The sequence below is a fragment of the Acromyrmex echinatior genome, chromosome 3 (assembly GCF_024713525.1).
Source record: "Acromyrmex echinatior isolate Ae372 chromosome 3, ASM2471352v2, whole genome shotgun sequence".
Taxonomy (NCBI): domain Eukaryota; kingdom Metazoa; phylum Arthropoda; class Insecta; order Hymenoptera; family Formicidae; genus Acromyrmex; species Acromyrmex echinatior.
Genome location: NC_141854.1, coordinates 23,266,765 through 23,290,242, shown reverse-complemented (window position 1 = coordinate 23,290,242; position 23,478 = coordinate 23,266,765). Strand labels below are relative to the sequence as shown.

At 25.1% G+C, this 23,478-nt stretch overlaps 2 protein-coding genes and 1 pseudogene across 3 annotated transcripts; all 3 read right to left on the bottom strand.

Annotated features, from left to right (window-relative positions):
* Window positions 1-1,028: 1,028 nt before the first annotated feature.
* Window positions 1,029-12,527, bottom strand: LOC105143387 (transmembrane protease serine 9). The gene is made up of 10 exons (XM_087404433.1): window positions 12,462-12,527; window positions 11,935-12,100; window positions 11,246-11,501; window positions 10,545-10,679; window positions 10,025-10,169; window positions 5,640-5,720; window positions 4,941-5,091; window positions 2,669-2,924; window positions 2,278-2,415; window positions 1,029-1,954 (listed from the first exon to the last, which is right to left on the bottom strand). Exons 1-10 carry the CDS (start codon window positions 12,511-12,513, stop codon window positions 1,727-1,729), a joined length of 1,608 nt encoding a protein of 535 aa, XP_087260559.1. The 5' UTR covers window positions 12,514-12,527; the 3' UTR covers window positions 1,029-1,726.
* A 1,079-nt stretch (window positions 12,528-13,606) lies between these two features.
* LOC105143324 (chymotrypsin-2-like) lies at window positions 13,607-15,713 on the bottom strand (annotated as a pseudogene). Its single transcript, XR_015544519.1, has 4 exons — window positions 15,549-15,713; window positions 14,722-14,983; window positions 14,357-14,490; window positions 13,607-14,072 (listed from the first exon to the last, which is right to left on the bottom strand). The product of XR_015544519.1 is annotated as a chymotrypsin-2-like (transcript).
* Window positions 15,714-20,049: 4,336 nt separating this feature from the next.
* LOC105143386 (chymotrypsin-1) lies at window positions 20,050-22,470 on the bottom strand. Its single transcript, XM_011051688.2, has 5 exons — window positions 22,377-22,470; window positions 21,421-21,565; window positions 20,884-21,136; window positions 20,530-20,667; window positions 20,050-20,279 (listed from the first exon to the last, which is right to left on the bottom strand). Exons 1-5 carry the CDS (start codon window positions 22,426-22,428, stop codon window positions 20,136-20,138), a joined length of 732 nt encoding a protein of 243 aa, XP_011049990.2. The 5' UTR covers window positions 22,429-22,470; the 3' UTR covers window positions 20,050-20,135.
* Between the last annotated feature and the right edge of the window lie 1,008 nt (window positions 22,471-23,478).

Below are 23,478 nucleotides of genomic sequence, written 5' to 3'. Positions count from 1 at the left end.
TACTTGTATTTGTGGCTTTCTATACAAAATCAGCTAAAAATAAATTTTATGAATGTGAAAATGAAATTCTTACGATTTTTTTGTAAATTACATAATTTAAATAATATTATTGATAATATGATTCTTTTTCAGGACATTATTTATAATTTACTTCTTTCCATTGCGTTTTTTGAATATATTATTTACAAAATGATTTTGTATTAAAGTATAATATTATAAAATATACTTGGCATATTTTTAATCATTTTTTAGACGGTTTTTACAAATTTTTATTAAGTTTTTGTTACATTATAAAATATGCACAATGTGTATCATGTGTATGTTCTCTCATTTGCATACTATTGTCTTTTCATTTTTTCTTGTATGAATCTGAATCGTATAAATCTAACAAAAACTTGAAATTGAAAGTTTGTTTTTTAATACTAGAAATTTAAAATACCTATTATGTTTGAAGCTGGATTTTATTGCTTTAAATAATTCAATCTTGAATTACTAATATACACTATATATGTACTTGCATATATATCATATTATAGTATTTTCGAACTGCGCGACCTGAATTGTTTTTCCGGACTATAAACGCAATTAAAACCACACTAGTAATCGCGAATTAAATTGATAAGCGCAATTTTAATAATTTAATGCTACCTTCAAGTATTATAAAGATGTTAATAGGTTGAAAATATTAATAAATTTATTGCGAAAAATAAATTAAATTGTGGTTTTAATTACGTTTATAGTCCGGAAAAACAATTCGGCGTGCAGTTCAAAAAGACTACAATATGATATATATGCAAGTATATATCGTATATATTAGTAATTTAAGATTGAATTATTTAAAGCAATAAGCTTCAGTTTCGACCGTAATAGGCATTTTAAATTTCTAATATTGATTGTGTTTATTATATATGCGCTCTAAAATAAAGATTCTTAATATTGTTTGTTTTTTAATATTGTTTTTTTTTTAAGGAATATCGAATGTTATTTTGGTCTTCTATGAATAGTCAAAGTAAAAAAGACACTTGTAATTTAGTGAAAAAATTGCATAATATTTGTTTTAAATAAAAGTATAATATTTTAAGTGCTTAGTTCTGTATATATCCCAGCTAATCATTTAGTTGTAAAACCAAGGCTTACTGTAATTTCGTAAAGTCCTAAATCTGAAAAATATATTCTGAAGTGTGTCAAATTAAAGACAATCAATGCCAGAGCAGATCTGACAACAGCAATACTGACAAATGAATGTTAAATTAAGATCAGTTCCGATAGAAGCAAAAAATGTTTTTTTTACAGATATTACTAATTGTAAATTGTATTCTTGCATGACGAATGCTGATATTTTTGCAATTGTAAACCTGCTTAGAGTTTGTTGTTAATTTGCCTTCATGTGTTTGACATATCTGTTTGCTGATTTATCGCTAATTCGTCATATATTTTGCTCAACCGAGTTTGTTGCACATTTATGCAGATCATACATTCGGCAAACATAATCTCGCAATGACAGAAAATGTTTTACACACGCACGCACACATGCATATATATTACATATAATAAAAGACCAATTTTATAAATTACAATTCATCATAAGTAAAAATACAATTTTTTCTTAAGTACTGATTTTTATCTTCATGCAATATTCATTAATTATTAAAATTGATGATTAATCACAGGCACATGTAATAAAATATATATATCTATTTACATAAATAAAAATATATGTACATATTTACATAAATGAAATACATAAATATGTCATAAAAGTTCCAAGAATGATATTCAGTTGTTGGTTGCTGCCTGCATTATTAATATTTTCATTAATAGTTTCATTAATCCAGTTCCTGTAATAGTATACTCTGGTGAATATATCTGGATAGCCACTGGCGCATGGCTGAGTACCATAGGACAAGATGCCAACTAGGTCGCCTTCGTAAGTAAGAGCACTACCGGAATCTCCCTACAAAGACAGCGTATTTAATATAATATTATCCACTTTTTATGTACATATTATTGCTTAAAGTTTAAATATTAATGTATGACGTAAATAATTGATAAATTATTTGAACCAAATTTAGCTGTTTTTGTAAAGCAATTGATCGCTTCTATATCAGAAATAACTAGTTCTGATAAATTATTTGAAAGACAGAGAACTTTTATTTCTTGATATCAACTTAATCTGAAGAAAACAACAACGAGATGACATTTTTAAATTATAGGAAGGTGATCACAAGTTAAGCGTATATACAATTTATTTTACGATTGTAGATATATTGTACTTACATTGCATGCTCCTTGATTAACCGCATTAAGGGTGCATATATATCGATCGGTGAAGTTACTGTTCTTTTCGGGGCACTCCTTTTGAGAAAATCCATACACTACTACTTGTTGAAGCTGTTCCGGTATTAAACCGTCTGCCTAAAAATAAGTATTTTTAATTAAATATATGTCCTGGTTTTTAAATAGAAATAGATCTATAGGCCTGTTTTCTTTGTCGTTGAATTAGACTGCACTAATTCTATTTTCTATCTTATTTTCGTCAAACTTCAACAAATATATATCTATTACAATTTAAGTACAACAAATTTACATTAGTTTAGCTACAAGATCCTTATATCTGATAATTTTAAATGATTTTAAAGGAAATATAAGATATATTTCTTATATTTACCTTAAGCTTTCCCCAGCCAGTAAGATTTAACCGAAGATCTTCGAAATTACGGTCGTAAGATATTAAATTTATTAATTTAGTATTATTAGTAAAGCTAATTTTGTTTTTTATATTAATTAAACCAATATCATTTATGATCATCATATTAGTTTTGTTGTAATCAGGATGTATTATTAGTTTGTACGCCAAATATCTAGATTCAGGATTACTAAGATAAATGCTTCCAACGTCGATGAAAATATCGTCTGGTGACTTTCTGTAATAATCAGTAAAAATTTGCATGTATTTAACACTTTACATGTATTTAATTCAAAAGCTAATTTAAAAGAATAATTTTTTTTAAATATGAATTTATTTATAAAAAATGTATATCTGAATATATCTGAGGTATCTTAATTACATATAAACAATATAAATCGCTTATTTCTAGATATCGAAAATTGTTACATGCTTCTTCAAAAAAGATGATAAAATGAAATTAAAACTTGCCTATAAATATTTGAAATCAATCTTTATATTATTACGCTTGCTATACTCAAATATGAAACTTAAAATTATCCAAAATCTGAGGAACTTTGTGAAAACGCAATTTTTCTATACACAAAAGCCTTGTTTTGCAACACATATATTCTAATAATCACATAATAACTACAATATAAATAAAAGAAATGTTTATTTTATTGATGTGTGTGTGTGTGTGTGTGTGTGTGTGTGTGTGTGTGTGTGTGTGTGTGTGTGTGTGTGTGTGTGTGTGTGTGTGTGTGAAAAAGGAGAGAGAGGGGAAGTACATAACTGTTTATTTTCATCGAAATTCTACAATTTTATAGTTCTGTGCTTTGCGGATTCATGCTATACTTCATACTTTTTTCCTCGTTTGCTATAACATATCAAATGCACATTTTTTTTCTCTTATCGTCGATTTTTACATATTTTTATATCCTCCTCAAATAAATAAATTTTCTTTCTATTTATATGTCTTTGATTAAGAGAAAATGTGCGAGATGCTACAGCAAATAAGAAAAAAGTAAGAAATGCAAAACAAGAAAAAAGTATAAGTTTGAGTCTGCAAAGCTTAAAAGTAAAACACTATAGAATTTTGATAAAAATAAGCGATCGTAAAGCATTCTTTTTAGGTGTGCGAATCAAGCATTGGTAAGACTTGAATCAAACCAAATCTGAAATCTTTACGCCGAATTGAATCAAATCTTTTTAATTTGATTTGAAAATGAATTGAATTCGAAAATTTTTACACACTGATCAATTAAAAAAGAGACCTTAAAAAGTTGAAAAAACTCATTTTGAATGTACAGGTATATCGAAAAGTTAATAATATGATATAAATGTATATAAAAACAATGTTTTGGTAATATGTTGAAAACTCATTTTCTCGTTTATTTAAAAAGATCTAGACTGTCATTTAAAATATTCGTATTAGATCGTATTCAACATAGCCAACGTAGCCAACAGAATCCATTGATAACTGACGAATAAGTGCGCGCATGCAAATTGGTCGCAGAAGATAGGTCTGTTGCACACAAAACGCTTCAACGTTAGGCGTGACATAATCTCTCTCTAATCAGAGTCTAATTTGGCTATTGCACCGTTTCTTACTACGCGTTAACGCGTTCCTGTGTACAACACGCTGAACAGGCTACAAGGAAGAGTTGAGCAAATAAAATAGGCGAGTGAAATTTATTCCGTTCTAATCTTTCAGATTCAAAAATGAATCGAATCGAATCCACTGTGATTCGATTCGATTCCAATTTAAACTAATTCTTTCTTTCTCCCCCCTCCCCCCTCCCTCTCCTCCCCCTCTCCCTCTCTCTCCCCCCTTTCTCTCTCCTTTTCTCTTTTTTTCTCTCTCTTAAAAACTTCATCAATAAAAGAACACTTTTTTTACTTATTATTTGATTATTAGAATGTAGGTATTTGTTACAAAACGAAATTTTATGTGTAGAAAAATTTTCAAGAAACTCTGGATTTTAAATAATTTTTAAGTTTTATGTTCGAATTTAGCAGGCCTAGTAATATAAAAATAGACTGATTTTAAACGTTTTCTTTACAGGCAAACTTCGATCCAATTTTACTATTCTTTTTTCTCATTTCCTTATAATTTCTGTTATATTTGCTTTTAAATAATACATAATAATAGCTTTGTTTTCTTTTATTAATAAAATTATAAATTGTAGAAAATATAATAATTATTCAATTAAGAATTAGACAATAATAGACAATCGAATGCTTTTTAAAATTGAGAGGAAAACACCCATACCCTGATAAGCAGTGCGCCGCAGTGATAACAAATTTCTCATGGATGATGGCACCACCGCAAAAATGGCTTCCATTTTGCGTCTTCAATGATACTTGATAAGGATATTGTCCCGTTGAAGCATTTCTGCCGCCTACGATTTGCGTATCCACAGCTGTCGATTGAAAAAGTTTTTTTTATCTTTATAATATCTTATTAAAAATATAAATTTTAAACTCTATTAAGAAATTTTGTTTCCTTAACTTTTTTCTTTATTTTAACATTTATTTTTTATATAATATATGTAAGTTCCGTTTTAAAATATGACAAGTACCGAGTAAATTATAAGTATATGTAAGTAATATGTTTTAATAAAATTTTAAAAGTAACAAGATTGCGTAACATGAGTCGTTTTAAAAATATTATGATAAAAATTACTACGTTTAATAAATATTTAATCCGCTGAACTAATTTTTAAATAATTTGTTATGATATTTTCGCTTATGTAAAATTCGCTTATGTAATTATTAACGCTTATTTAGATTATATGAGACAATTACATGACAGAATTAAGTTATATAACATCCATATTAATTTTATTAATACTGTTATGATATACTGTTATGATGTTCGAATTATTTATTGTGTTAAGGCTCATAATTTGTTAAAATTTACGTCTCTTCAAAATTTCTCAATAAAATTTTCCCAAATATATGTACTTACCATAAGCGGTGTGATATATTAGACACGTGATTATGAGATCTGTGATAGAAAACATATTGATCCTTACTGAGGTTCGCGAAAAGCGTTATCTTCAATTTATATAACTATCGATCGACATTATCAATTTGTGCCTATCGACTCGCTCGTTATCTTCGTGTGCAGGTATAATGAAAGAGGTATATATCTTTGCAGAATGTATCGTCAAGGATGATATGTACTTTTTACTGTAATTTCTCTTGAATCAGCACTATTTATTTTATGATTACTAAGTAATTTCAAAATTGTGAAAGAATCAATTGCTTTATGTTATAATTATATATATTTTATATTATACTTTATACGTTAATACATAATATAAATATGTTGATTCCAGACGTATTAACAAGATATTATTGCATAAATTTATTAAGTGAATATTCAAGTGAATTATTTTTCAAATTATTTCATGTAAAGACATTATAAAATAATATTTAGCCCTTTTTTGGTATCTTTAATATCTTTTTTTTTAGACGCATTGCATTTGCAGAAAATAATTTAATGTTAAATCATCTCTATCAATTTAAAATTAATTACTTGACCTTGATAGAAAATGTGTTCAGAATTCTGTAAATTCATAAATTATTTACGTAAAAATAAATTTTTTTATATAAAAATGAAAATAAGAATAATAACAATCGCCTTGATCTTAACAAATGTTATCCAGATCATGACTCTGAAACATTCAAGAGGTTTTAGTCATTGGTCGGACATCTTGCATAATATTTCCTAATGAATTAATGATGGCGGTACTGTAACTTTCGAGTTTTATAATTCAAAAAGTATTCAATGAACTTTATTGTAGCTTTTTTGAAAAGCTTCCAACACCAACTACTAGATTTGGAATAAAAAATAGAGCATTTCATTAACAAAAAAAAAAAAAAAATCGAATGACGACTTTATCCAAGGTCAAACTGATAAGCTCAATAAACTGATACTTTCTAAGATAATTAGTCGTTCGGGATTTTTGGATCTCACTATTGTATAATATCTAGTAAAATATATTTTGTGCATGCAAAAAAATATTTTGCTATTTCAGCTAAAATTATGGTTGTTTTTTGTATTTAATAGAAAATTACGTATCATATGCGCGGAAATCATAATATAATATTCTAACAATATTTGCAAGAAAAATGAATCATAACCAAATATGAATCACTGCTAAATATGAATCATAACAATCACAGTTGTCCGAATGAATGTTACAGAGAGACTTTCTTGATAAATTTAACAAATAGTTCAGATATAAATTCTGTCTCTGTCATCTATATTGATTAGACACAAAACGTATTCAATATCGCAGTACTTGCTAGTCATTTATTTATTTAGCTAATTTTTCGTATCTATGTAATTTTTCGCTATACAACTACAAAATTATTTTTTTCAGTGTGTGCAAAATTAAATTTAAAGGTATATAATAATATAAGAAGCTATTTCTCATATAATTGTAGTAGACATAATTGTAATAGTTTAATATATAAAATACGGAAGATATTTTAAAAAATGTATGATATAGCTGCAAAAGCGTTTTAGAAAAATATTTACTAAAATATATTTTATTTAATTAAAAGATATGTTTTAAAAAAATAGCAAAATGTACACTAAATGTAAGTAAATGTAACCAAGTTAAAATTATTTGAAGTTAATTCATCTCAAACATTTACAATTCTACTTTTATAAAAATAGATTATTTTAAATTTGTTTTAATTTTTTATTTCTCTTTACAAACAAACTTTAGTAGAAAGTATATATTTATTTGCTTGTTTCTTTAAAATTGTCTAATTGTAATTGTCTAATTTTCAGAGATTTAATAAATTATTTCTTTTTAAGGGAGATTTCACCTTTGCAGGCGTAAAAAAATCGAAAATTTTTTTCTTTATTTTTTTTCTTTATTTTGATTTCTACATGTGTGTAAATTATTCCTGTAAAATAATTTTTTAAAATTCGCAATATTGACTGAGTTATGAGTTCAAATACGTAAAGACGCATGGGGTTTCTAGCGCGTGAGCAAAGTAAATCGTTGTACGTCAAAAGAAGTCAGAACAGCTCATCAAGAAGTCATCAAGAGAAGTCAGAACAGCTCGGCGATTAGAGAGATTGATGGAAAACGAATTATATGAAGAAGAGGAAGGATTGTCATATAGCTCTGATATCACAGAATAATCGTAAATGCACTAAAACTTGTTATAAAGGGTGTTTTTTTAAGCCCGATAGAATTTGAAATTGTAAAAAATAAAACAAAAAATTAAATTAAACAGCCGCGGTGGCCATATGCCCGAAATCATTTTCAAATGTTAATGCCATGCATTGATCTTTCGACTAAAAAAAATTTTTTGATTATAATTTAATTTTTGTGTTAGTTTTTACAATTTTAAGTTCTATCGGGCTTAAAAAAATCTATCGGGCTTAAAAAAACATCCTTTATGTGGAAAAAGTTAAATTAAAATTTTAAACGCGTTTTTCTCAAAATCACATTTTTCGTCCTGACGGAACTGATAACTAAAAAATGGATTAAGATATTTTAATTTTTTTTTCCTCTTATCCTAATACTTTTGCGCATAGTACAAACTATAATTATGATTTTGCAACAAACATTCGATTTACAAAAGAGTAACAAATTTTTAAGAAGAAAAATTAACTTTTTTTTTAATGTCACCATTTTTACAAATTTCAGACAATTGATATTATTTTAGCTTATGCTGTAGCGACACTCATATAATTAATAAAAATGAAAAGAATTTTGATTTCAGATGATTTGCAGAGTTAGTATTATTTGTGTCATGGAGACGTGTTTTACAGATGATCCCTAATTCGATTACCATTTGGAGACATTAAAATGCGTATTCATCTAATTAAAACATATTTTTTTACTATTTAAACATAACATAATTTTATGCAAAACCTCATATTATTCTGTGTATAACAAATTTTTTTAAAAAAATTCATGAAAGCTAATTCACTGAGTAATTTTATTGCCGACAAAGGTGAAACCTTTCTTAAGGAGTGAGTCAAAGCTGAGTAATTTGTTTGATCGAATAATAAGTAATTCGACTTTGATAAATAGGTACTTTGAGGTATTTATTGTGCTTTTAAATTTTTATATGTATTGTTTTTATTGCGTCTTTTTCAATATTAATATAATTAGTTTGATACATATGTATAAAAATAGATATGCTATCTATTTTGCAATCTGCATTTTTTCAAGAAGTATGCAAAATTACTGGAAATATTTTCTGTTTATTTTACAAAAAAATCTTAGTAAAATTATACATATACCCATATTATAATATAATTAGACAATACAGAGAATTAAAAAAATATTTCTTTTTTAATCCCTGAATTATGTATTTTTCCTATTTCTGACCCAAGAACATTTTCTTCCCGGGAGTAGTTACTTAAATTTTTTTTATATAAACTGGAGTGTTTTTACATCCGAATAAAAATCATTATTAACAACATATTGTATATTAATGATTATTTTCCGATTTATTAATATTTGAGAACATAGACGGTTTAATCATAATTTGGTTTTTACTTAATAAATAAATAATTAATAAGTAATAAAGACATAATTAAAGTAAAAAATAGAAAGAAAGAGAATATGTTGAACAATATCCATATAAAACAATATTTTACACTAACCTACATTTTTTTATGCAGAGAATATATATTGTATTATTCGAAACATTTAACCTCGACTGTGATGGCGTTCTCTATCATATTTGATGTAAATATTTGATATATAAAAAAATAATTCTAAAAGTAATCACTAGATTATACCATCTAACAAGAAGATAAAAGAGGCTATTATATTTATACTAATAAAGAAATGCATATATGTTCGTAGGATATATGTTATCAAGGATATGTATTATGAAAAGAATGGTATATTGTTCGAAAAGAGATAACGACAGAACATTTTAGAATGAATTTTTATTAATCATATAATAGTAAATTACGGTTATAAACAAATTGTATTTGAATAGATATAAAAATAATTTTCTACTTTTTGTACGAATTAAAATGAATCATAGTTACACATACATAATTTTGAATATTAAATAATTATAGTTTTAGTTTGATTTATTTTTATGAAAGATAAATCCAATTTTATATAAATTGTTGAAAATATTATTTTATGTATTGAGGAATTCCTTAAATTTTCATCTAAATTTAATGCATAAAATCTGTTTGTAAATAAACATTTTATATATATCTTTACGTTATATCTTTACGTAATAATTTATTAAACAGAAATTGCTAGTCATTGATTTTTGCTGTTTTAAAATAATGAATGTAATTGTAAAAAATTTCGGAATGGCGATTTGATGTAGATCTATTACAGTATCAGATCCCTGTGTAGTATTTAATCCACGATCGATAGGAAGATATTCTGGTAGATACATCGGGAGTACCTGCACCACACGGACCATAACTGTACGACATAAGACCAACTAAAATCCCATCAGCAACGAGTGGACTACCGGCGTCACCCTATCGTAACAATTTATTTAATATTGCTTGATAGAAAATTTTATTTATGTATAATTTGTTGGAATGCAATAATTTTATAAATTATATTTTAAATTTTTGTCGACAAAAAAGTGACATTAAAACTTTCTAATTTTGTGAGAAAAGCGTATAATAATATTTGATAAAAGTTATTGAATTCCAAGGAAAGATATCCAAACGGTAAACATTTCTATTTTCGTTTTTAAATATAAATTTATAGATAAAATGATAGCAGTTAATTGTATTATTCTTTTATAAACTTTTATTGTATTATTCTTTGATAAACTTATTTTTTTGTTATATTATAACAGATATCTATTTATTTCGCAATATGCTATTTATTTCACGATTACTTACGTGGCAAAATTCTTTATTCTCCATTGTAAAGGTACATATATGAGTCTGCTTGACGTATGTCCATCTGCTGCATAACTCATGGGAATATCCTCTTACTATAATTTCTTGCAAGCGATTAAAAGCTAAACCGCTCGACTAAAAGAAGTTGTTAATTTATTTACAGTTACTATATTTTATTAAATTTATATCTTTATATCATAATTTTTCTATAGATTATTATTTTCATATTTTATATATAAACTTCTTTAATTGTTTTATTATATAAGTATGCAAGTATGCATTTATTCCTAACAGAAAGAATATATAAAAAATATATACAAATTACATTTGTAAGTATTGTTTTAGATAACTTTATATTTATTTACTATTTCTTTTCCTATTAGAACAGAATTTATCATATATTTATTACTATTTTTTTAACTTCTCTTTTATACATATATTTTAAAATAAGTGTTCTTTATTTAAGATTGAATATAAGATATAATATTTCTAAAGTAAATTATGACCTTTTAATGCTTATTTTAATAGACATGTAATCTAAAATACATTTAATTCTGAACTAGTTATAAATTAATACTGTTATATTGATGTTTTTTATAAAACGTTATTTAAAGAAATTCATTTTTTGAATTTTACATCAACTAAAGAAATGATTTGGAAAAAGAAAAATAGCAAAGAATTTATAATGTTTTCAAATTTACCCAAAGATCTCCCCAGCCAGTGATTAAGAGAGGATAATCATCGAAATTGCGATCAGTAGTTGACAAAACAATCGGCTGAACATTTTTATTAAATATGATATTGCTTGATACTTGAATTAAACCAATATCATGAACACGTAGCAAATTATTGAAACCAGCGTGTATTATCAAGTTTTTTACTTGATATACGACTGCATCAGTTGTGTTAAGGCAATTACTTCCAACGACAGCATAAACGTTGTAAGGATTCTCGAATCTAATGGTTCATACAATGATAATTAATATTTGATTCAAATTTAATGATACAAATGCTTAAGGAAATACTGGTATAAAGGGCAATAAAGGTTTGTTTTTTATAATTCTCGTATTATAAAATATAAAGTAAATTCGTTTATTTTCAATTTTGCTAAAAATTGTTTTATAATTTTTTTGGATGATTTAAAAAAATCCTCTCTTTGATTGTTATTACTTGCATTTAGATAATTATCATACTTTAGATAACTAACATATCGAAATGCATGAATAGAATATGTATTTTGTTGTATGTACTAGGAGCTGAAAATTTTACATTACTAGTCGATTTTTGAAAAATATTATTAATCTATGTAATTTTATAAAAATCTTTATTTATTTGACACAATTATTCAAATCAATTATAATTAAAAATATTTGAACAAGAATGTACATACTGATTAATACATTGGGCAGTAGTAATAATGTAATGTTCGCTTATAATGGCTCCACCACAAAAATGAGATAAAGAATCTAATGTCAAATTATTTCTCAATGACACCTGATAAGGATATGCGCCATCCAGAGCGTCATTGCCACCGACAATTTGCGGATGTGGCAAACCTATCGATTAAAAGAATTTTTACATTTGTTTTCGCTAAAGATATCAGTTCGGGACCGACTGTTACATAAATCATTTATCTTTGTTCTTATATTTAAAAGAATTAATAATATTAAACACAACATGCAAAATGCGAATTTTTCTAAAATTTTTAATATCTTGGACTTGCATTACTAGAAGTACTAAATTTTATTAAATAATCATTACAATTATGAGTTAGACTGTTAGAAAGAAGAATTTAGAATTCTAGAAAGTAAAGTTAGGTATGAAAATTTTTTGAAACTTATCTGGAATGTATAACGCGCGCGATAAAAAGATTATATAATGTTATTATAATGTTATTATAAATACAATACTACTTACCGTAGGTGGTAAACGTTAGACATGCGATTATAAAACCAGTGACAGCATTCATGGCGATAAGCACTATGGTACGTTGAACAAGTTATCTTCAATTTATATTCTTCAATATATATCATAGATTGAAATCACTTGATACTTTAATTTATCTAAGTGTATCGATAGGAAATATGCACAAATTAACGTTGTTATTTACGACATTTATATCTGTTATATATACAAACTATATTAATGGCAAAACCCATTATTAATCAGGAATTTGTTTATATAATTTCATTAAATTTTATAATAATGTGTAGCAGTTACAGTAAATTAATCGTAAAAGCATTTATAAATTTTTATATATCTTTATATAACAGAAGAAGTTGTTTTTAATAAATATATTCATATTTAAGATGTATAGATATTACATTTGATATTTGATTTTTAGTGAACAGTATATGTTTCTTTTGGAAGAGAAGATAAACAAGACTAAATTTTTAAAAAATGTTCCTTATAAATGTACACAAATAATATTTTCGTAGAAACATATATTCTAATTTGTTAATTTCTTTGTAATAAATTAATATTGAACATACATGAGAGAGAGAGAGAGAGAGAGAGAGAGAGAGAGAGAGAGAGAGAGCACAAATATTTTGTTGCGTATTTAATATGTATCTACGTAAAATAAATTATTTAAAGTAATTTCTTGAATTTTAAAGTTGCACGCGACAACGACGATGTCTATTCTTAATATTGAAAAAATCTTGTAATTTATTGAGACTTTGGTATAATTTATTGTTAGTAATAATCAATTTTGCAATTAATAAATAGATATTATATTATTTTTTATAAAACTAGTTTTTTACATTTTTTAATAGATTCGTGTTCAGTAAGCAGAAATACGAAAATAACTATTTGCATTTATGTTGTAAAAAAACATTAAATTACAAAAAGGCAAAATTAAAAAAAGGTTTTAAATTAAAACTTATAACTTTATTTAAATTGCTTCAATAAAACTTCGGATTTTGTTATAAGTCTTCGAATATATATAAGAATAATCTGTAAAATTTTTGTAATATTTTCTAATATTTCAAAAATAAGTACTAATCATCCTTAATGATGCTTATGAATTTTATATTATATTTTGTCTTTTTTACAATATTAATAATCCGTATATAATAATTTTAATCATCAAATCCACATTACACCGCTCTTTAAATATAAGTCTTTAAATATAAGATTAACGCAGATATGATTACAATATTAATAAATATTTGTGTGACATATTATATTATTTCTCTCTTTCTCTCTCTGATCAAAATGTTTGTCATTTTATAACATATTGTAAAAACAAATTTGAATGAAGAATATTTATAGATGTTTTTTAAAACATTAAAATATTTCTTAATGTAATAATTTAATTTTATAGATAATAAAGTGATACAGTTATTTCATTTTATTATTCAGATACTGATATGTTGATATACTTTAAACACTGATATACTGGGCAAGCTAATTCGCAAAAGAAAATACTCTAGTATACACGTCCGGAAATCCTTTAGCACATGGTCGAACATATGAAGAAAGACCAATTTGAATACCATTGGCGACGAGCGGGCTACCAGAATCACCCTAAAAAAGACATTTGTTAGAAATGATTGACTGCAATGCTACCACAAGAGAATAATTGCTAATATATATTTTAAAAATATAGAATTTATAATAAAAATGTAAACAACACATATGCACATACTTATAGAACTTGCATGAAATAAAATAGTAAATTAACTAAGGTATTGATTCATTGAATTTTTTAGAAGTTTGTGCAATTAATCATTTTTTTAATAACTGCTTGTTTATAAAATTATTTAATCAATATATTATGTGTTTAATTAAGATCAATTATCCATACTCACATGACACGCTCCTTGTCCAAATTGTGAAAATGCACAAATTTGACTGGACCTCACACTCAAGAATATTTGCATTTTGATTGTGAGTAAACTTTCAGATTAACTTTTTGAAGCTTATCAGGAAGTTCGCCTAAATACTGTAAAAATATTCGAAGAAATATAAGAAAAAATGAAGAGATATATATTTTGATATAAAATCCTAAAAGACATTGGTATAGATTTTTTCATCGTAATTTACTTTTATATTTCATATTTAGCGATATAATGATCTGACTAGTAGTAATACTTTATATAATATCTATACTGTTCAACAAATGTAAAGAAATCTGTCGATTACTTATTAAGGTATAGCTTGTTATTTCTTTTACCCTTAGTGTTCCCCATCCTATCAAGAAGCAAGCATCGCCAACCAAAACAGAATTCATCTTTGCGGTAGAGATTGGTTGCACCAATTTATTGTATTGTATATCCGTTTTCAGGCGGAGCAAACCAATATCGTTGAATAGTAAATTAGGATCATAATCAGGATGGACAATGGCTTCTTCAGGAATGTAAATATAACCGGATTCACTTAAACGATTCGTGCCAGCATGAACTGTTACGTTTTTGAGACTTTTTGAATCGGTAAATCTGTATTACATAAAAAAATTATAAATTATAAGAATTATATATTGTATTATATAAATAAGAAATTAATATTGGTTTGCAATTGTTTAAATTAAATTTAATTAGTTAACATTAATAAAAAATAAGAAATGTAAATATGGCCGAAAAATGATGAATTTAAATATTTACATATCTAAAAATTTTCCAAGAATATTTGAAAAATCGAAATAATAAGAAATGCTAATAATAAAGCATTAGTTAAATTAAATATTGTAGTGTTTTAGGATTTAGCACAGGATTTTTAAATCTTACTCCCATAGCAAAAATTATCATAGTTACCTACATCACAACAATCATGGTTACGTCATGGTGATGTACGAGTGTCCGCTTTATCAAATATGATGTTATAGCAATGTCATGGTGATGTGCGAATGTCTTTGTAACATGTGTCATTTTATTATGACAATCTTACAGGAAGAAGTTATGACATCATAACTTCTTCCTGACTATTTTGACTCTATTAATTGTGATGTAAATGTGATCCTTTGCTATGGAGATATTTTGCATGCTGTGCAAAAGAAATACTCACTTGATAAGACAGTGACCCGCGGTGAGAATATAACGTTTTGAGATAATGGATCCCCCACAAAAATGACCGTTATTTTGTCTCAGAGACACTATAAGGATGAGCTCCATCTAAAGCATTAATTCCACCGACGATGTAGGAATCTTCAGCTAAACAAATTTTTAACATATAATTTTTGTGATAAACTTTCATTTAAATGTTTTTTTTATGATTACATTATATTATATATTTATATCAAAGATTTTGCAAGTTATAATAATAAAATAATAGTTTTTAATTACTTTTTTAAACATAAGATCAAATAGAAAATGTGACGTTTTTGGAAACAGTTATATTACGACAAAGATTCAATCACTTTAATCTCAATAATAATATCTAATTTTTAATAAAATAATTAAAAAATATGAATTATTGTTATTGATTACTTATATTCTAATTAATTATTCTCTATTTCTGTGAAACATAATAGAAGTCATAAAAATGTATTATAATAAAGAAGCTAATTCAAAGACGTATAAAACTATAAATTAAACACATTTAAACAATTAGAATAATTAAGAAATTCTATTATATTTGTATTGTTATACAGAAAAAATAACATTATAGAAAATTAGATATTATTTGCTATAGTTGACTCTTCATATACTTGATTGTATAAGTATATTTTAAAATGTATTTTTACACAATCTTTACAAATATCAATTTAATTTCAATTTCAGTGAAATAATATATTTAAATGTTGAATTAAAATCTATTAAATATATGTTGTACTTACAATTAGTGTTATTTATACTGTTATATTGTTGCAGAATATTAATAGCAAACGTATAAATACATAGAAAATATATTTAAAAATATATGAAATCAATATAAATGTAGCAAAATAAATTTTTTATTTTTAAGGTATTTTTACGGAAACATTTACATTAATTACGTTATGATTTACATCACTGTAAGTAAAATCAGAGATTATTTCTAAATTTTTATATAAATTTACAAAGAACAAATTGATTTTACCACTGATTATTTTTCCGCTTAAAATGTCTTATTTTGTATTTATTCCCACTTACCATGGCTGACTGCAATCAAACAAACGAACAAGAGACTAAAAAAATACGTTCATTATGAAAGATTAGTTATTATTAAAGAAAAGAAGTGCTTCGTAGATATATATATATATATATATATATATATATATATATATACATAATACTTGATATGCATGTGATATTGATATGCATACATATTGATATAGATACAAAATTTCAAAGATTATATAATTTTGATTAGATAACAATTTTGAGAACGAGTAAGCTAAATAGCACAATAAACATGACCGCTCTTATTGATTAAATGACAAAAATTTTAAATATTAATTATCATTTAATATGTATGACTCTAAATAAATTTGTATTATTAAATTTTTATAAACAACGAATTTATTTAGAATTATATATATTAATAAAAGTTTAATATTTAAAATTTTTATCATTTCGTCCAATTATAGTATATCCGATAAACACTCAATATTCATATAAATGAATGAATAAAAAAAAATACAATAAATACTCTTTTTAATATTTATTCGAGAAACGAATAAATACTTTTCATTTGATTTAAATAAATATTTTTGTGAATATGATTACAAACATTTTTTATTTGACATTGATATTTACAAAATAATTTTTTATATCATTTTCATTCTGCATTATCTGCACATAACTATCAATTATACAGCAAATAGAAATCTGTAAAAACAATAATCGGCAAAAGAATAATATTCAGACTTTAAACTTTATAAATCCTTTTTTAAAATTATATATAAAGTTATTTATACGTTCCCGTTACATTCAATTTTTTAATTAACATTATATCCAAAGAGACCACATTCATAAAAGGAATGAAAATAATATACGCATAACAAAATTATCATTATCATTTCAATCACTTCAATTATCTTAGTTACTTAGTTTACTTAATTTACTTCAAACACATCAATTGTCTGTTTTTTTTCATATCGAATTAAAGATAATAGAAAAACAAGATTTAACAATGCGTTATCTAATCGTTTAGAATCGTCAAAGTATTGGTTATAGTTAAGAAACAAAGATTATTTGTAAGAACATTAATTTTCCGTTTTTAGTTTACGTTTTGTTTGAATACTTTGAATAAATATGAATACTGAAAATAATTATTACGTTTTTCTGAATATATATTCTTGAAAATCTACAGTTTTGAATAAACACTGAGAAAAAAAGTTGATAACTTGATTAAATACGTTTAGTTCGTAGTGATTATTTCGTAGTGATTATTTAGTTTAAGTATTTATATATTTAGGTTAATAAAATATTATAAATGCAATATATAAAAATGTAATATAAAAAATGTATATTATTAATGTAATATAAAAGACGTTATGTGTTTAAATTAATAAATATTTGTTTAACGGCCCGCGACCGCTGCATTTAGTTAAATCAACTAATATTTTTTTTAAACAGCAATTTTTTTCTCAGTACGAATATATATTTTTGTAACATGAAATTTTTTAATAAATATAATTTGTAACTCAATTACAAATTTTTGTATTTATCAGGCATATTACGTCCAATAATTGTATCATGTCCACTAACTGGTACTTTTAAGTGTCATTTTAATCAGAGATATAGTTCTAAATTTTATTTGAATGGAACATATGATTGTGAAATTTATCTGTAAATATTTAACTTTATACTTTATGTTCACTCTAAAGCTTTAAAATTAATAACATAATCATTTAGATATTAGGTGTAATAAAAAGAAATCCATTATTTTTCCAATAGATGGCTTTAGTAATCTGTATCACGCGTAGACGAGATACAGATTACTAAAGCCATCTATTGGAAAAATAATGGATTTCTTTTTATTACACCTAATATAATCATCTAGGTTTAATTATTCTCACTACAAGATCACTTTAATATTTATATTTCAAAGAATTCTTTTTATAACTTATTACATAAATAAATTTACAACTATATTACGCAGATTTATGAATTTTGCAATTATAGAAGTAATATTATTAAATACATATTTTATATAATATTGTTGAATTTTACACTGTACTAGAATAAAATTTAATTTTTCTTGTCTCATTCCCCGCCGGACTCTCTCACTCTCACTCTCACTCTCTCTCTCTCTCTCTCTCTCTCTCTCTCTCTCTCTCTCTCTCTCTCTGTCTCACGATCTAATCTTATTCTGCATTACCAGCGTGCTCCTGCCCATAGGCAGATAGGCAACGACTTACTGATGTGTAGGTTGCAGAAACACCCTGTATATAAAAAAAATAATTGATTTGTTATTTGCATTGATAATTTATTTAAAACTTATGGAAAAAATGTATATTAGAAACACAAATAATTTTTAAAATTACATATCAACAATTAAATTTTAAATTATGTAAAATAAAATAGCATTGTAATAAATAAATTAAATAACGTTCTTTATTTCTTTAAATGTGTATCGATCCAAAATATGAAACTGGAAATTCTTGTGTAAATGCCTGGATATCCAAACGTGCAGGGAGTACCAAAGGAAACAATTCCAATTTGAGCTCCTATGGCCATCAATACCAGATTCTCTCTGGAATAAAGATGCAATTAATAATAAAATGCCAGTGTTTATATAGTGAGAAATTGTTTACTGCAAATAATAGTTATAATAAATTCATGTAGGTGAAAGTGTAATCATATAAAGAAAAAACGATTAAACTTAATATTATATAATTTTTAACTTATAATAATATATTTTGTTAATATTTAACGTTATTTATTATTTTATTGTTATCAAAAATATACATGTATCGATTTGTTTTATGATATTAATAATCAACGGCTTACATAGCATGCTCTTTCTTCTTCTTTACTCAAAGTGCAGATATCGCAAGCTGAACTTAAAAATAATGCAGATTTTTGAAAGTATAGCCAAGAATTTGAATTCTTTGAAGAAGTGAAAAAAAGAAGCAAAAAATTGATTTTCGTTGGCTATGCACAAAATGGTTACAGGTTATGGAGTCAAGAAGAGAGAAAGATAACAATAGCGCGAGATGTCATCTTTGAAGTGTCTAATGTAAAGAAAGAATCAAGCTCAAAAATTAATAAAATGAAATTTATTCAAAAGAATCAGATGAGGAAAAGGAAGAGTTGAGTAAAAATGAAAATTGGGAAGATGCACAAGAAATGAGAAATGATAATTTATCGAACTCAAATATAAATTTAATCTCGAAAAGTAAACATAATCTTATCTCGTTTTTGTTCCTGAAGACACAATTCTTGATTTACCATCGTATGTTCTATATTATTAAGATATGCATGTAGTTTTAATATTTTATCCAAATTTTACAGATACTTGTATTTGTAATTTTGGGTGGGCCCTAGCAAAGTATTAGAAATTTTCGGCATTTTACAAATTACCTTAACTGATGAAAAAAGTATAAATAAAAAAGTATAAATAATAACAAAGGCATAAATAATTTTTAAAATTACATATTATTAATTAAATTTTAAATCACGTAAGACAAAACGGTATTGTAATAAACAAATTAAATAATGTTCTTTATTTTTTCAAATGTGCATTGATCCACGATACGAAACTGGAAACTCTTGTGTAAATATCTGGATATCCAAATGCACAAGGAGTACCAAAGGAAACGATTCCAATTTGAGATTTATTAGCCACCAATGGTCCACCAGAATCTCCCTGGAATGAAGATGCAATTAATAATAAAATGCTAGTATTCATATATATAATAGTAAGAAATTGTTTACTGCAAATGATGTTATTTCAGTGTTAAGGTGAAAGTGTAATCATGTAACGATGTAATTAAACTCAATAATTTTTAAATTATAATAATATATTTTATTAATATTTAATGTTATTTATTATTTTATTGTTATCAAAAATATACATGTATCGATTTGTTTTATGATATTAATAATCAACTGCTTACGTAGCATGCTCCTTCTCCTTCTGTAGTCAAAGTGCAGATATGGCTATCTCTCACTTTTGGTTGTGCTGCCTGGCACTTTTCTTGCGGATAAACTATTAACTTAATTTTTTGCAAGCTATTTGAAGTACTTCCTTCAACCTAAAAAAAATTGCATTATATTAATAATTAACTGTCACATGACATCAAGCGAATTATTGTTATTAAAATGTCTTCTTATTTATTACTTTTAATGTTTTATTATATATACAAAGAAAAAGTAACTAAAAGAAGGAGTTTTTCTAAAAGAGGACGTCTGATTCTTGGATATATTGTATATAACTACAAAACTTTTGTGTATCGTGTGTTTAATATTACCGAAGTAGTTCCCCATCCGATTAATGTGCACGGCTTGTTGTCGAATCCTTCATCAGATGTCGTAAGATTTATCGGTTGCACTAATCTGTTGTACCTGATAGGATTTTTAAGGTGAACTAAAGCGACGTCATTAATGAGTAACTTGTTGTCGTATTTAGAGTTGACGCTTACACTTTCTACATCATAAACTGCTCCTGGTATATTCAACCAGATTGTGCCAGCATGGACTTTTAGATTATCCGAATTTTCTAAACTAAAAATAAAGGAGCATATATAATATTTTTGGATATCTAAAGTTGAAAATAGATGTTGAAAATATCTGCTATAAATTTTGTGAATAGAGAAATAATATATTAATTATGAATTACTCTTAAAATATATCAAACAAATAATGCATTTTATGATTGTAATTAATGATAAAGAATACTTTGCTGACAAAATTATCAACTAAGAGACTAATTTTAATTAAAAGACTAGAAAGTTTTAGAATTAAATTCTGCTAAATATATTGTTATAAATTCAGAATATTTAACTTACTCATCAACACAACGTGCTGAGGTTAATACGTTATAATTATCAATAATAGATCCACCGCATCTGTGGAAGTCATTATATTTCAATGACACTTGATATGGAAATTCGCCGATTTTAGCATTTTTACCGCCGATGATATAAGGAACTCCTTATTGACAAAAATAAATTAATCATATTAAGATACTCATGTTAATAAAAATGTCAATAAAAATAATTATTTAATATTAACGTACACGCAAACAATATTTTACATTACTATATGTATACACATTTTTAAACAATAACAATTAAATATAAACTTTATGGCTAATAAACTCAGGAAAGTTATAGATTATTTACTAAAAATAAAATTTTCTTTATTTACCATAAGTTTTATTAATCGCGACACATTAATTTTTAATGTTAAAATATATTTTGAGAATATAAGGAAATGCATGTATTTTCCTAAATTAGTTTACATAATTAAATTGGCAAAAATGAAACTATTAATATTAAAAATTTATGAATGAGTCGAGTACAATAATAGAGTAGATATTATAATATTTATAGAAACTATGAATACTATTTAATGGATACTTAAGTTATAATTAAAAATTTTACATATACACTGCCGTCGAAAAGTTTCCGGACATATAACTTAAAATTGCATAATATTCAGGTCACTCGGTCAAAAATCATTTGGAAACTTTTCGATGGCAGTGTGTATATATATATATATATATTGGAAAATAATTGCCTTATAGACGTATTATCAGTAAAACATGTTGGTGTTTCTCTCTCAAACAACATGCATATTTAAAAACCGATCATGATAAAGCCATTATAAAGCCGTATTTTGGGATATACCTATATGTTAAAAAAAAAAAAAAAACACGTAAAGATGTCTCTAGACAATACACATTGTTTGAATCTTTCTTTTTTCTGATATGTTAAAATATTTATAATTCATGAATTTTTACCTTCTGTGCCGTATATCAGAGCGATAAGTACAAGACAAACTAAAGCACTCATCTTGCTGATTTGTTACTTAGGATGAAACGAATAGATGCATTCGCAGGTTTATATATGTTTTCGAAGCTGGAATAAAGATAAATCACACACTTGCGACGCTTATCGAATTTTTCTCAATGTAATATCGCATGATAAAATATTATTATTTATAGTTTACATTATGTATTTATTGATTGATAAAGATGATTTTTTTAATTAAATTCGTATTTTCTGCTGTTATCACGTACTTTATAATGTATGTTATAATGTACTTTACCAGATAAATAAACGTAAATCCCCATTCTTCTCTTAGAAGAATGGGGATTTACGTTTATTTATCTGATAAAGTACATAATTTCATATTTAATTTATTTTTATACTTTTTATATTGATTATTATATCTTACATTCGAAACTACGTTGTCATCAATGTATCACGTATCGCGTAAATAGTCAACATCTTGTAATGTAAAGAGTTATAAGTGATGTTTGACCAAATTAAACAAATTTATAAACAATAAATAAAAAGAAAATTTTGTTTGTAAATAAAAATAAATTTTAATAAAATCTCTAAAATAAAAGAAGATATTTATAATAAATATTGTATTTAAATAGTGAACACTGCATATTTAATTTGATTACTATGTTACTTATATCTGAATGTGCGTGACGCACATTCACAAGAATGAATTTTCACAAGAATCCCACTATCTTTCTATTTATGAATGACTACTGTATTTACTCAATTGATTCTATTAACTATTTGTAAGACAAATAATAAAATATTATTAAAATAATGTATTATATTTAATATATTATATTTAACAGAATTGTTAGTTCTTATTTCTTTGCTTCTACTTATTTGTTTTACTTTTAAAGACCAGTATTCACAATCTATTCTAGTTTCAAATCGTATAAGCAGTGTCTTAAGATGCTGATACAGCTCTGTAATTGGCTAGTGACATTTCAAGATTGTGCTTAAATTAAATGAGAACTGATTATGAATACCGATCAGACTTCTATTACTTTGAAATAAGTTTTATTTTTATTTAATATAAATTATATTATTAAT